A 16,287-nucleotide genomic window follows, 5' to 3' on the forward strand; every position below is an offset into this window, starting at 1 on the left:
ACATGCTATCAGCAGACAATCAATATGTAGTTTAATTATTTCTTCCCCACTTGATACCTCCAGAAGTGTAAACTACTGCGTATGCGCAATGCTATCTCCATGCCCCGTGAAGACAGAAAGTTGTTTTGTAAACACTGGTGAGGTAGTATCATAAAACTTATATACAGCCTTGTAATATAGTGGTACGTTGTAGACATGTAGATCAAACATCCAAATGATCCAGATGAAACATTTACGTGAACAGGTACGTCGAAATAAAGAGGTTATTACATGTGTCCGGAAACTGGTCCTGTCCGGCTACTGGCCCCCAACCAGTATTACAGTGTAGATAATTCTTTTATTTCTTGACAATTATACCTGGTAACCATAAATTTGTCAGAATCTAAACTAAAATGACTACAAAGGCGAACTTCTAAGAAACTGTCTGCTATTTTCGAATATCCTCTGGCAATAACATAATTGTGCAATTAAAGCTTAATTTTTATTTCTTTCCTATCGTGTACTTAAATTGCAGTCAAAGTCAGATCACAAGGTAATATGGTTGTTTACTTAAAATAAGTTCATACAAAAATATAAGCACGAGTCATAGACTTTCTTCGAGTATTTCACAGAGAATGTAAAATGTATATTTGTACAAAAAAATCGTGTGTAGTCCTGAGTACTCAATGTTTACAATGTAGTTTCTAGTTAACACTATATTGTATTATAGAAAAATCCCTCGTCACAGACATTTGATAAACTTTCCATAATGTCCTTGGTACCTCTGGCAGTTCAAATGCTATTCTTAGTAAGAGGTTAGCATTGTTTGTTGCTAAGGATCATACATAAACTATGATAATACAATAACACAGCATACTATCCTTTTATGTAGGCTGTTAACTGCTGACGGTCAGTACACCTCAAACGATGAAATATGTTCCATGTCCTGTAATCTCCTGTCATCATGCTCATATTTACCAAAGTTATACTCCTATCAGCTGCCACCATATTTAAGATATGATCTTACATGTATATTCTTGCGAAAAATATGTTAAGTACAGGCCGACTTGTTTAGAAGGATAAATCTACGCTGGACCTCCGATGTAATTGTCTTGAAAACGATTCCTGATTATTGTTAGCGCAGTCAATTTAAAATAAAACAAATTAGAAAAAGGTACTTCCAATATGGAAGACAGTCGTGGTTCACATATACACACTAGTTTACAATCAGGAAATCAATTCTGTGACTAGGTTCTATACAAATTTTGTATATGCAAATAACAGATAACTAAACTAGCGAAAGCGACAGCTTCAAACGTTACTCTGTTCGCACTACTTTCGGCACTACTTTCGGCACAAGAACGAAGAATGTCGATAGGCATCTTTGTGCGCTTTCCTATAAAATCACCGAGGTCCCCCTGGAGGCATGGATGTTGTAAAATTTTCTGAGAAAAGTCTGTACAATTAGAACTGCATATTTTATGATGATGATAATATCCACATGTGTCATTAGAAAACGCCTGAGAAATAACAGCCTTATTTGAACCCTCCGTGAAACTACGCCACTCACAACCATTATAGATTCCTTTAAATTTTGGTAATTTTCGTACACAACGTTGCACACTTTTCCACTGAATGCATAAAGTCTGTAGAAAGTTTTGTCTTGGATAGTACGTTAAAAATCCATAGCACATTTCGTCACTTGTTCCAGCACCGAACTTTATTGTTTTCACCTTGTCAGAGGCATACGTACATTCTGTCACAATATCGTCACCTGGCAGCACCTCGACCGGCGGATTGAAACTGAGGAATGAAATAGTAAAATTCATTTCAAAATGTTATAAAATTGCAAAAATACATTAAGGATCGTTTGAAAAAATAGTTTACAAGGACGGATCCCCACCCCCATCCCCTAAAATCGCCGGGGCTTAGGTAATTTGTATTTTGTTCTGGGTGAAAAAAGTGCAAAATATGCATTTTTTCTCGCTCGCTACGCTCGCATACATAATTTATCTCTTGTTCTGGGTGAAAAATATAAAATATGCATTTTTCTCGCTCGCTACGTTCGTATAGGTATTTATCTTTTGTTCTGGGTGAAAAATATAAAATATGCATTTGTTTCTCGCTCGCTAAGCTCGCATAGGTAATTTGTCTTCTGTTATAGGTAAAACAAAATATAAAATATGCATTTTTCTCACTTGCTACGCTCGTACAATAAAAATCCAACAAAGTTTGCATGAGCTCTTATAACGCTCTTTACCATTTGTATGTTAATAGTCCTTTAACCCGTCCCCATAAAAATCCTCAGAAATCCAATCGGGCTAAAACTTCCATTCTAAGATACTTACGCAAGAATAAGTCTGACAAGACATAAAACATGGGCTATAATTAGCATGTTATTTGGGTTGATTTTGTCACATAACCTGTACCTCAGAACGCCCAGAATGCACCAGATGGATTGTTTTCAAATTTTTCCGGGGAGGTGGGGGGGAGGGCATGTCCCCGGACCCCTTACTTGCGCCCCTCTAACACCAAATCCTGAAACCGCCCCTGGTTAAGGCATATATACATTAACTCCGTAACAAAGCTTAAAATTATGGTAACGGATTGATTCCCGTGTGTGATTATGACATTAGATAAAAGTGTGACTGAGTCTATATATCACTATGTTAGTATTTTATAAATCATTTTCAAAATTTGTTTTTAATCGCTTCTACAATACAAATTCAAAGCCGCATTTCTGCATAGTCAACACTGACAACAGACATCAGGTTTTATGATATAAAACAGAAAGTGTCGGTCTTACTGATGAAAAATGGGATGATCGTAGTTATAATTGTCTTCATCTGTTAGATCCCGGATTTTTGTACCATTCCTATAGATGCTAATGCGTTGTTTCTTACCTGAAATGTAAACTACAATATTAAGAAATAAGAAATGACTTAACTTTATTTTTATTGCTTTAGGACCGTGTATCTTCATTGGATAGTTCCGCTTAAAGGAGGCATATGTTGATAATAAACTCATTCCCTATAAGCTAAATCATGAAATCAAGTTTAGCGTGTATATTGTTTTGACTATATAACTAAAATGCCTAGTAAATAGTACCGTAATAGTGCATGTGATTGGCTGCACGTGTTATGTATATTTTCTCTTGGAACATTTCCCTCGTGCACTCCGATGGACATACTGAGCTGAAGGTTACACCGTTGGAGCGAGGAGGTATCTCTAGATATTCCTGGCCAAGAATAAACATTGATGCATCGTTGGGTCTCCGTGTGCCCGTGTAATGAATAGTCATACCGGAGCTATCCTTCTGGCCGAGCAATTTTCGTGGATTATTCCAATGAATCTGTGAATATGAAAGATAAATATATTTGAGTCAAGACACTTAAAACATGACATTTTTAAAATCTACACTTAGTCAAGAAAAATTAAACAATCATTTTTTTCAAACATAATTAAGTGTATCACAGAAGATAAAACAGTCAACTTCTTTCTGATCTATATAGTTTTATTACGTTTAAAATCTGGACTGTTGTGCACGTCACTAATACGACACAACCTCACACGCGCACTTCGAGATGATGCCGCACCATACATGTAAGTCTTAGAAATAATATCTTAGTTTGATATAAAGTTGTGTAAGAAGAAAAATAATGTATATTTATCTTGCCTGTAGGGCTGCAACTTTTGTACCATAGCGGCCAATCCGGAAACCAGCTTCTTTTGACCAGCAATCCCCTGGATGACCATATGTCCATGTGCCCAGAAAATGATTGCAGTATTTATGTGGCGTCATTTCGCAAGTATACGGTGCGGCTGTCAATATTCAAATCTTACTACAGTTGATTTTACAAATAATCTTCAGTTTGGCATGGAGCTTCAAACAGAGTTATTAAGTAAATTTACATCAGCAATCGCCGCCGACGGTAAGCTAAATTTATTCTCATTCAAAGACAGCGCAATTTTCAGCATGAGACATTTTGTTTCCTTGCAACCGGACCTGGTCTTCTTTTAATAAATCCTTACAGAAATAAATAATTGTCTGCCGTTTTATCTTATAAGTCGCTAATAAAATCGGTATTTTTAGTCCAATGTTAAATACTAATATCATTTGTAATCCATGTAAAGCAATATTTAAAAAAAGATCTTACCTTTCATCCTATATAGAACTGTTTTGTTGAAATTTTCTATAAAAAAACAGTAAGAATATTATGTAAATAACTCGCAGCAAAATCGGACAGAACTCGTGTGACATAAGAGTTTCTTGCTGCATAGTTATCGCCTGGTTCGCATGGAATTAAACATATTCTTAGACAAATATATGTTTAACCTAACAGAATGTCTTTTGGCAAAAAAACACACATATATGTTTATGTCAATAAATATTTTGATTTTACTCGACTTCACTTAGATAGCATGCCGAAAATCTCCATTCAGCTTTTATAAGAAATTTTGGTCTCAACTTCGTTTATTTTGTCTGAAAATTATTTTGTTAGAAGCATTGTTTTGACGTGGTTTTGGATATTTCCAGGTGTCTAGCTTTTAAAACTTTGCGTAATCTGGAAACAATATAAAAACAAGGACAAATTTTACCTGGAAAGTCACAGCCGAACAATATCATATGATGTACTATATCTGTGTTGTTAATGATGGGTGTGGTCGACGCCAAATGAAAGTCCCCGTCTGTCGGCAGGTCGTACGCCATGCACTTGTAGACGGTTTCTGTACCGGGGATAGGGGTCAAAGGAAAACGTAGGTCTTTGCTTTTCATTCCTGGAAGAATATCCGATACAAAAATATGTCGAGCATACAGATCTTGCATACCTGCAGGAGTAACTCCAAACCTCTCTTGTAAACAATTTCATTGAAAATTGATATAAACAGCAAAATAGGCGTGAGTTAAAAAGCTCAAAATCATGTTTATATGCGACAAAATATTCTTCTGATCACATAATTACGGAATATATATAAAGAGTAAATTTAGAAAGATTGGATGTATGTCTTAGGCTAGATATTTACTTGAAATGCATAAAATTCTCAAGTGTAGTAAGCTTCTAAAGATATATTTTTAGATTGTATTATTATAGATATTTTTGCTGAACAGAATGTGAACATCTTGGCTAGAAATAAGAATATTTTCAAGTGTTTAATTGCAAACAAAATCAATCAACTTTCCTTTCGAATTCATGTTAACATACCATTTTATTCATATATCTGCAATTACACATAATATTTATGTACAAGTGTACAAGTCATGTTTGATGTCAATAATTATTTTACGGGAAACATTTTTATTCCATTTACAATAACATAATAAATACATAATAAATACATATTTATAACAACACATTTTGTTCAGAAAATATTGATATTATAAATTGCGATATAAACTGATATTATCAAGAAACTTCATAAAATTCTTCGTGACATGAATTATAATCATCATTCCAGCAAATGAAGTGTAAGAAACACAAATTATATCACTACCTAAAAGTGTAAGCAGGCGTTATGTAACATATCACTGCCTAAAAGTGTAAGCATTCGTTACGTAACATTTCCTAAAGATTAAGGTCTCCCTTGTCACGTTGGCATGCTTTTTGTAGGATTATCGTTCAAGACTATCATTGTTGCATTAAAACACACATATATTTGGATGTGTACAAATACAATTGCCTACAAACGAGACAGACTTAGACAGACCTATGTTAAACGTTCTTTCTTTTTCAGTTCTGAGTGTTAATATGCTATAATTAAATTGTCTAATAAAGACTACAAGACGCAATACAAATTTAGTCCATTTTGAAACCTTTCCTTGGGAGTGCTTTTATATAACCTAATCTGTACTTTTTATAGTTGTTATTTGAAAAACACATTTTGTCTCATATACATGATATTTTGACTATCTTACCTGGTTCGGACAATGCTGGACAATGTTTTGTCACCTTCGCGCAGTCAAGTCGATCACCAAAGCGTTCGTTGTGCTCTTGACATTTCACACTGTCAATAGGCTCACATATACCTGAAAAATATGTTACACTAGAACCATGCTTCTAACTGATAATACTGATGATGTTTCAGCGGTGGACACAAAAAAATGGAGCAAATACTACAAAAAATCGTGTCAACTTTTTTGACATAATTGTATTAGAAAATCGTTACAAACGTCAGGAGAGATTTTAATTAGCATTGACTTGAACAAGGATAATAACACTACATATTTTGGCAAGGTTTAATTGCAAAAAAATCGATTTTATATAATAATCCCAGTTATTTGTAAGTTTTACCTGGATGTGACTTGGCTTCCATTTCAGGAACATCTCCTTGTTTCCAGTTACAGTTAGGGTCTCCTAATTCTTCGCCGTTTGTCAATCCGTCCATATCGGAATCTTTTCTGCATAACTCATGAGTCCACATCTGTAATAATAATAATAATAATAATAATAATAATATTAATATTAACAATGATAATAATAATAATAATGATAATAATAATGATAATATAAAATATTCAGTAGAGTTTATAAAACATACTTTTTTATCAGGCATTTTAAAAATAAAGCCGATCAAGGTAAAATCAATCAATTCATATCATTGCCATAAGCCAAATGCCGAAATATGTACTTTTAGTTATTTCGAAGATACAGGCAAAATAGCAAAATGTAGATTAGCTGTTTTGATCAGTATAAAATATATTTGTACATTAAGCTTTTAACAACTGTTCTCGTCAACTGCGGTGCGTAGATCTATTTGTTGATTTTGGAGGAAAGAATAACTGGCAATAACTGTGAAAGCAAAACAGAATTTAATTTTGTTCTTAAGTTGAGTTTCAGTGTTGACTGTGTCTCAGGTAATACAGAGAAAAAAAGAACCTGTCGTTGAATATGCATAAAAGTTCTATATTACAGACATTATTGTATCAGACTTTCTTTAAGATACCATGATATTCATGAAAATAAACGTTTACTTGTTTTCCCAGTATCCTCGTTCCCATGAAAAGTACTACCACCAGTAATGGCCGGTAGGATTAAAATTTAAAGCGGAAAATATCAACTGTAAAAACCTATTCCTCTTGCTTTTATATTGAAACCATCAGTGAAAACAATTACAAAAGAAAACTGATTTGATATAAAATAATTCAAAATTACGTGTCTTAAAATGTAGAATTCTTTTTTAATATAATGTTGTTGATTTTCTTGCAAATGCGATGCACTTTCATATGCTACCATCTGTTATTTTCTATATCAGTTAAGAAAAGTGACTTCAGAATGTTTATTTTTGTATAAGAACGAGAAATCTGCATGAGCGAAATGATGTTTGACAAGATCATCGGCAATTAATCAACAAAGACTAAATCAGACAACTATCTAATAACAGCTTCAATCACTTCTGGAAGAGTTTACTGGAAATGAAGACATTTTACATTTCGTTTACTAGAATGAATATGTCAGTCTATTGAAAAGTATCTTTTCAAGATAAATCCTCATCATGACGAATTAATTGACTTCACCCGATACTGTAATGAACTTCTGAACTTGAATTGCAAATTCGACAATATGTTAGGCTAATTTCGGGTAAACAGTATCTCGCAGACATTTACGTGTATACTGCATTCCTCGATATTTGTAACTGCTTAATTTACTCTTCGATTTAGTCTACCTTTTTATATCTAAAACTCATAATATATTTTATACAGCATTTTCAGAACAGAAACTTAAAATCTAATAGAAATAGATACTTTGGAAGCACAGAATGCAACCAAGCAAAATAGCAGCAAACACAGTTTCACTGAAACCGTTCATAAAGGAAATGAAACGTGCAAAAACCGTCACTTCCTGTTGCAGTGTTATAAAGATTGATTGGACTCCATAAACCAAAAGGACCATGAAATATAACAACGCCGCTGAGTTCAAGTATCGGGATACTTTTCATAGCCACAACACGGCACTTGACTAATGCTGTTCTGATATTTAATAAAATCCATAAGAACAGCCAAATGCATCTAAATAACATAAAACTAGATTTGGTTTAAATGAGTAGGTTCAGGAGGTGTAATAAAACGTGCCCCTAATATTGACTTAAACATAACTCTTAAGCTATTGTTGAATGTAAATGCTCTTGTTATGCAAGATTGTTTTCTGCTGCGAACGTGCGCATGTCAGCAGACAGAAAAAAGTAAAATATCATTTAATACAGTACTATATAGGCGGTTTCAATTTAGTTGAAGAATCAGTTATATAATCATATCAGCGACAAAATTACGCGTTAAATGTTAAACAATTACAATAACATCGCTCAAAGAGGCTTTCTACAAATGATCGTCTGGAGCGGCTTAATTTTATCATTTAACAAGATGTTTCCAAACAAATGAAACAAATTTTGAGTTTGGAACAGCATGCGCATGCATGAGAGAAGTTTCGTTTTGTTACATGCCTACGTGAGGTAACGCGCGTATACATACTCGACTGCTGACAACTTTAATGAAATTGATGACGATGCACTTCTTATCTATTATGCAACACTTTCACCTACTACCCTACAAAGTAGATGCCTAGGATCACCACGTGATTTTTGCCAGGAACGGCTAGGACACGCATAGGGCTGTTGTTAGCAGTAAAGTCAGTAAAATTAATAGACGGAAGTAGGACTATTGTGCACAGAACGCCGTATGAGACAAATAAATTAAATTAAATGGAGTAAAAATGCAAATACACAAAAACACCAATAATTTAACGGGTTATTCTCAGGACAAGTTTTTTCACACGGTAATGTGTCGCTCAGTCTTTTCTCCAACAAGTAGATCGGAGGCCCGTAACCTATCTGAATTGCATATAATTGATAAATATATTTGCCAACATCATAGATGAGACAATTGGGTAATTATGTTGATCATCAACAATGCTGTATGTTTGGCTGTAGTCTTGTTTTTTTATTTATGTCCCTTGTTTTTCCTAATCGTGGATCAAAGTACATAGTTTAGTATGAGGAACTATACGAGGAACGGGGGGAAATTCTTGATAATAACACAAATTAAGCTTTAAATAAGAATTTCGTGGGAGAGAATAAAACTGCATTTCATTAACTGTTTTCTGTTGTTAATGTTAATAAGGATTATAGAAGAATATTCCAGTATCAAAGAAAGGATTAAACAGCATTTCCTATACAACTTTATCTTATGCTGTATATGATTACAATCACTGCGTGATGCCTAGCGCATTTTTCATGATTTCGGAAAATGAAGGGTACATATCTACAGCTTTTAGTATTACGGCCTTGCAGTCTGCGCTATATATCATACTATAATGATTTTTTATGTAACTAACGTGCATATCCACAGAAATTTACTACATGTATGTATCAAATAAATACATGCGCCAAGTACATATAATCATCTAGCATAGACTACAATTATTTTCAATCAAAACGAATGTATAAACCCTGGACACTTTAAGTACATCAACTGAAAGAATATCAAACGCCGCTGATAGGAAAAGAACTATATATTAACGGACATCGTAATATATTCGTTGTCTGTGCAGGTATCAGAGCCAACCTACATCTTAGCAAACATTATATATCAAACTTTTCACACAAAAGCAAACTGGAAATAGGGACACCGGCATTGAGCGGTAAAAAGATACACATGTTTGTGGCTGAACAGCATCATACAGTTTTCTTTAGTGATCCTACCCATCCCACACAAGGTAAGGTGAGATACGTAACTAAGTATGAATATCTATGACACATGAAATGCACTTTAACATATTATTGGTTCGCATTAACGTACATTTATTGTTTATCTTAATTTAATCGAAAACGCACCCTCCTGTGGTCTTTATATCACATTGCGGGTCTTTCAATCATTTCCATCTGATGTTCTGCTAACTTTCTACTTTCGTTTTATTGCTTAGGGCTTTCAGTGTCATTCAAGATTGCATTAATTCGTTTAAGTGTTCTTCTTTAAATCTAAACAGCTTAGATATACCACTGGTTAAAGTCGATAAAATGATGTCATAAATGAATTGAAAAACATGGCAAGGTATTGCTTGAGTTTTCGAGAGGGCTTTTAACTGTTGCAAATCCTTTATGCTTTAATGGGCAGTGTTTTATTTTTCTTGGGTTAAACGTCACACCGACACAATTATTGGTCATATGGCATTATTTTATCACGAATGGACACTTAGATATAACCTCCATCCTTCCGTAAGCCCCTCACATAAAGAGAACTCTACGCCCTAAGCGAGGCTTGAACCCACATCGGTGGGCGGCAAGTGATTCAGTCAACGAACACGGATGTCGAACATATAGCCACAGGTCTTTAGTCTGTATTCAGACCATTTGTTTTGTTCATAGAAAATAACACCTGAACCATTCAAACTGTGTATAACTGTACCCATTTTACCCTCAAAACATAATCAGAGCCGGGTCAGAATCTTGCTGTGATAGTCTAAGTGAGAAAATTAAGACTTATATTTAATTTTCTAGAATGATTATGTAATCGGTTAACCAGACGAATTACTTTTTGCGATATCAAAATGGAAGCATTACACAATAGTAAATCTAAAGATTTAGTTTATTATATAGTCACAAAGCAAACACACCTTTAAAATCATTTATACTGAAGGTCCCGAAAACTATGTGATCCCACGTAGGAGATAATTGACATCTCAACATGGTTTCCCTGTTATATATGTTTCCAAACCTGGCTATTTGCAAGCATTTGAAAGGATTAACGTTTGACAACTTGCTATAAGGTCACTTAGAGGTTCTTTCATTTGACAACTTAATCCTTAGCCATGTATAATTTCCCCTTTATCTCCAACATATGAAAAATATGTGCTGTAAACCAACCAGGAGTTTACTCTCAATATTACAATCTATGTATGTAGTTTTAATCTAATCGGGTAAAAGCACAGAATAAATAAACTCTTAATATTTCTAGTTAGACCTTCCGTTTCCTTTAAAGAAAGAAAACAGCAAAACATTCCGATTCATGCAACAAGTTAAAGCTGTATTCGTTATAAGCATTTCTGGCTGTTTTATCTACTAAAATCTAAAAAAAAGATATTTTTGAAAGAAAACAAACGTAACCAAGCAAAATAACAGCAAACATGTGTCTGTTCATAAGTTCAAAAACTTTGAAGCCCCTAGCACTGGCTTAACCGATGAAATGTTGACACCAAAACACATCGCTTTGTTGGCGATACAAGGTAAGGTGTTGTGATTTTTCTTGTTTTGAAAACTATTGAATGCAAATCGGAACTATCTATAAACAGTGTAAAACTCTTTAAACAAGAGTGTCAAACTGTCACAATATACACCCGTCATGAAAATATTCATTTGACTTTACTATACTTTATAAATGAATTTTCTCAATTCTGATTAATTCAAAGGCAGTAACACAGCAGCAACGAAGTCTATCCGGCTAGTTATCGAATTTGGCCAAGATAACATGCAAATTATTATTCTAAGTTTGGCGAATTTTGGATAATAAGACATCCTTAAGTTATTCAATGGACACTTTCAATTTTCGCAATTTTAAGTAATGCAATGGCGATAACTGAAGAGTAACTGGGTATTCGGCTAGTTATCTAACTTGTTTGAGATATATAGCCTATAACATTGTGATATAATTTGGAGATTATTGTTTTAAGAACTCTTCAAATTAGCAGAACCTGTCAATTTTTTTCAGTTTTAGTACTTCAAGTGTCATAACAACAAAGCAGTCTGGACAAATGGGTATCAAACGTGGCCTTAATAGATTCCGCAATATTTAAAAATTCGAGGGCCATTACTCAAGAATCACTGGGACAATCCAGGTTGTTATAGAACTTGACAGAGACATTATGTATTTGATATAATACAGTCTACTAGACTAAGTATGTTAATACGGAAGGCATATACAATAGGTTTTGAGGTTTCTCTTAAATTGTCTTTGATCGGAGAGGTTTAGCCCATGATAAAATTCAGTCTAAACGAACACATGGCATTTAAGTAGTAAACTATGAAGTGTACAGAAAGGTCTCGTTAATAACATTCACTAATTCCTATTTTTACGGCAAGATATTTGTCTATGATTGTTAACTGTAAAATGTGTCTTATGGTTTTACAATTTGATAAATTATGCTGATAGGTAGCACATGTACCTGGTAGAAACTGATGAAATGATCATCTTTAACCCTGCGGTCTTATGACTGATCTCGTGAATATGGAAATGTAAGTTTAGACATAATCGTTACGTGCACTTTCTCTGGCATCGGTAAAACATATATCAGGGAATGCAATGCTGTTTTGAAGAGCGAAGTGATATGTTTGACAAGTTCATCGGCAATTAATCAACACTAAATAAACCAGAACTCTTGTCCTAGACAGCCTTCCAACAACAGCATTACTTACTTCTGGAAGAGTTTACTGCAAATTGAAATATCTGACATAAGTGATTTATTTTATAATGAGGACTGTACATGAATTTGTAAGAAGATAGATGGAATTGTTTGCTAAGTCAGGTGCCAATAGTGGCATATAGGTAGATTAAATTCCCTCTGATTGATATAATATTGAAGTTCTTTATTGTTTCATTTAATGGCATACAAAAGAAACAATATCTTACATTGTTGATGTACGAGCGCAGTTCTAGATTTAAGCTTACCTGGCCTTAGCTCTTTTAATTTTTGTTTGGTTTAGAGACACACCAAAATAAGTAGGTATGGCAACTTTCAAGCTTTTGATACCCTAGAAGCATGAGTTCAGACAAGGGCAATCACCTGGGTAGAACCATCGATCTTCCTTAAGCCAGCTCGGTGGCTTCTTCGCATGAATAATTCTAAATCGAACCCACATCGATGTGGCAGTGATTGGAAGGTAGCAACCGGAACTATTCACCCTCTATACCCACGCATGCTAGGTAAATATAGCTTAAAATATCACATGTCACTTTCCACCTAGCACTTCTTAAGCTGCAGAGGTATTATCAAAATAGAATGGGGGATTATAATATCAGTAGATGTCTATAAACGCTTATGTGATGCAAAACTTTCATCTGTTGCGGTAAACTACGCGAAATGCGACAGAAATGCACCAGCATTCATATTGATAATATTAACAGACATAATTCAAGCCAAACGGCAAAAGCATGCGCATGTCAGCAGCCTGAAGTTAAAAACTTTCCAATATGTTTGATAAAGTTACGTGTATCCCAGACAATAATGTGTCAATAATTTATTATAGTAAACTACAAAATTTACATAACACATATTTTATAAGTGCTGTTTGCAATCATCGAAATTCTTCAATATCATTTATGACATTTACTCCTTGTTTTAAAGGTTGTAAAATGATTCAAACTTTCTTTAATTTCTTGAAAAAAAAATACTACATCGCCAGTCTCTGATAAGTTTAAGATTTAATATAACTATTCATCTTTTACAGAGCGATGTCGCTATGTCCGCGAACGACAAGAAGAAGAGAAGAAGAACATCTTTTACAGAGTTCTTGTAAATAATGCTTTTGAAAAAAATCCTTCGAAAGCATAATTGTTTGGGCCGCTTATATCATGTAATAAGATGCTTTCAAAACATTAATAAATTTTGACATGAGAGAAGTATCGTTTGTTACATGCCTACGTGGGGTAACGCGCGTATTCATACTCGAATGTTGACAACTTAACTGCAGATGATGACAATACACGCCTTATCTATTATGCAACACTTTCACCTACTACCCTACAATAGATGTCTTCAAATCACAACATGTGTTATGCTAGAAACGGCCATGATCGCGTATACGGATAGGGCCGTTGTTTGAAAGACCCATAAATGTCGATACCGTGGTGTTAAAATATATCTATTAATTTTAGCAATTCAAATAGGGCATGGGGATTCTTCAGTTTGGCTTCTCATCTACTTGTTGAAGAAAAGAAAGCGGCACATTACCATTTGAAACATTTTGTCCTGAGAAAGACTCCTTCCTATAAAACGTAAGAATTAAATCTTATACGATAGTTGTTCAACTTATTCTACAAGCAGAAAATATATGTTCAATGAATGCTTTTATTTGAGATCTGTGACAATAATAAATAATTCTGTAGAGCTTAGACCAAAACGCTAAAAGAAGGGTAATAAATAAATAAATCCAGTTTCATCGACTCGTTCCTTAAGGAAAGGTTTAAATCGTTTTATGACGTTTCAAGCGAGGTTATGATGTGTCGTGCGAGGGCTTGACATCTTAGTTTGAGCGCACAACATCTTATCTCAAGATGACAACTACCTATTTCGAGTGCTTGCGGTCTTATCTGGATCATACCACATATGTTTTGTGGGCTCGAGCTAATTTAACCTAAAACAAAATAACTGCGTGTCCAACGCATACCACCGTATTGTACTTTCACGGTGAGGTTTTGTAATTGAACCCTTTAGTGGTGATTTTTCCTCTGAGCGTTCAAAAACGGTACCCTATTTTGTTCCTTCGTGTATGCGTTTAGTTTCACACTTTTCATTTGTAAACATTGTGTATTTTTGTGAATATCAGTTAGAACAGATTCAAACATACTGCTGGTGTAGGTGTTGGCTTGATGTGGACTGCATTCTTGAATCGTTTAGCTTTACGGTATTTAAGCTTCAGAACATGGATTTCGTAGAAGAGAATAAAACTATTTTATTAACTGCTTTCTGTGAGTTTATGCTAATAAGGGATATGGAAGAGTATTACAGTACAAAAGAATGAATTAAACAGCAATTGTATACATCTTTATATTATGTTTTACATGTTTACAATCACTGCTTAATGCCTCGTGCACATTTCTAGGATTTCTGAAAATGAAGGGTACATATCTTTGAGTCTTTAGTATTACGGATTTGCGTTAAGCACACTAAATCATACTGTAACGAATTACTTCTTTTACGTAACTAACGTGAATATCAAATTTTTTTTTCTATATAAATTTTGTACAGTACGACCTCTCCAGAGCGGCCCTCTCTCTCTTAAGCAAAAACATATCTATAACAACATCATCAAATTAATACTTGCATCAAATACATTTAATCTTTGGATAAGACTACAAGTATTTTTTAATCAAAACAAATGTATAATCCCTGGATACAATTAGCACATCACCCGGAAGAAAGTCATACACGGCTTACGAATAAAGAACTACACAATAAAAAGGTAGAACTATTGTTTTGCATTTAAGATGTAACTGACCTTACATTTATTGTTTATGTTAACTTAATGTAATCGCTAACGCAGCACCCTCCTGCGGTCTTTTTATCATATTACGGGTCTTGTAATCATTTCCACTTTATGTTCTGCAAACTTCCTACTTTCGTTTTATCGCACAGGGTTTTCAGTCATTCGCGATTTCATTAAATCTTAAGATATATCTGTTTACATGATCTTCTTTTAAATCTTACAGCTAAGACATGCCACTGGTTAATGCCAATAAAATGGTATCTGAATAGCCTAAAAGACATGGAAAGGTATTGCTTGAGGTTTGAGAGAATTCTTGAGTTCTATTGAAAGGTTTCATGTACAGTTCCAATGGAGGAGTGAAGAATGTTCAAGCAGTCTCCAAGAGTCGTAAAGCATGTGTACAGACATTTCGAAGCATTTTCGATCATTGAGTCCATGTTATATTTCTCTATAACACAGAAGTCAGTGCTTTGAGATTTAAATTGAGTTGCACATCTCATTGTCTCTCGTGAATAGACTCAATCAAAGAAATTGCTGCATCATTTCGTTTGGTTGCGTTCTTTGCTTTCAAATGGGTTTCGATTTTATTCATTTGTATCTTTATTTTTTAATTCGGACAAATTTATTTAGAAATACCAGTCAAGGATTTTATCTGCTTTTACATATTTAAAAATAATTCTTATCTTTATTAAATGATTAACTAGTGGGTAGCCAGACTAAGATATTGTATAATTTATGTTTAACGATATCATGAAAGAATCATTAGTTAGTTTATTACACAAACACTTAGCACACGTATCTTGTACATCGAAGGTGTCTAATTTGTGCCTGAAAAGTATGTTATCACGCGTAGAAGTAGTGACAACTTACCATATTCCTCATCAGTGGACAGGAAACATGTCTTCGAAATGATAAACATTTTGGGCACTTAGAGTGGACATGAAATGTAATTTAAGAAGGAATCGCTACATGCACTGTTTCTGGCATTGGTAAAAAATATATCGGAGAATGCAATGCTGTTCGGAAGAGCGAAATGATATGTTTGACAAGTTCATCGGCAATTAATCAACACTGAATAAACAAGAACTTTTGCCCTAGACAGCCTTCCAATAACAGCAT

The 16,287-nt window shown here is 34.1% G+C and overlaps 1 protein-coding gene across 5 annotated transcripts in view; it reads right to left on the reverse strand.

Annotated features, from left to right (window-relative positions):
- Positions 1-410: 410 nt before the first annotated feature.
- Positions 411-16,287, reverse strand: part of LOC123546293 (dopamine beta-hydroxylase-like) — a 130,961-nt gene continuing 115,084 nt past the window's right edge. For all 5 annotated transcript variants that reach the window (XM_045332520.2, XM_045332508.2, XM_045332494.2 and 2 more), the window contains exons 3-10: positions 6,270-6,399; positions 5,894-6,004; positions 4,579-4,758; positions 4,137-4,172; positions 3,656-3,801; positions 3,088-3,331; positions 2,786-2,882; positions 411-1,782 (exon numbers count right to left, since the gene is read on the reverse strand). In XM_045332520.2, the coding sequence (XP_045188455.2) occupies positions 1,227-1,782; positions 2,786-2,882; positions 3,088-3,331; positions 3,656-3,801; positions 4,137-4,172; positions 4,579-4,758; positions 5,894-6,004; positions 6,270-6,399 (1,500 nt within the window). In that variant the 3' untranslated portion in view covers positions 411-1,226. The remainder of the gene's footprint in view (positions 1,783-2,785; positions 2,883-3,087; positions 3,332-3,655; positions 3,802-4,136; positions 4,173-4,578; positions 4,759-5,893; positions 6,005-6,269; positions 6,400-16,287) is intronic.

Source organism: Mercenaria mercenaria, chromosome 15 (assembly GCF_021730395.1).
Source record: "Mercenaria mercenaria strain notata chromosome 15, MADL_Memer_1, whole genome shotgun sequence".
Classification (NCBI taxonomy): Eukaryota; Metazoa; Mollusca; class Bivalvia; order Venerida; family Veneridae; genus Mercenaria; species Mercenaria mercenaria.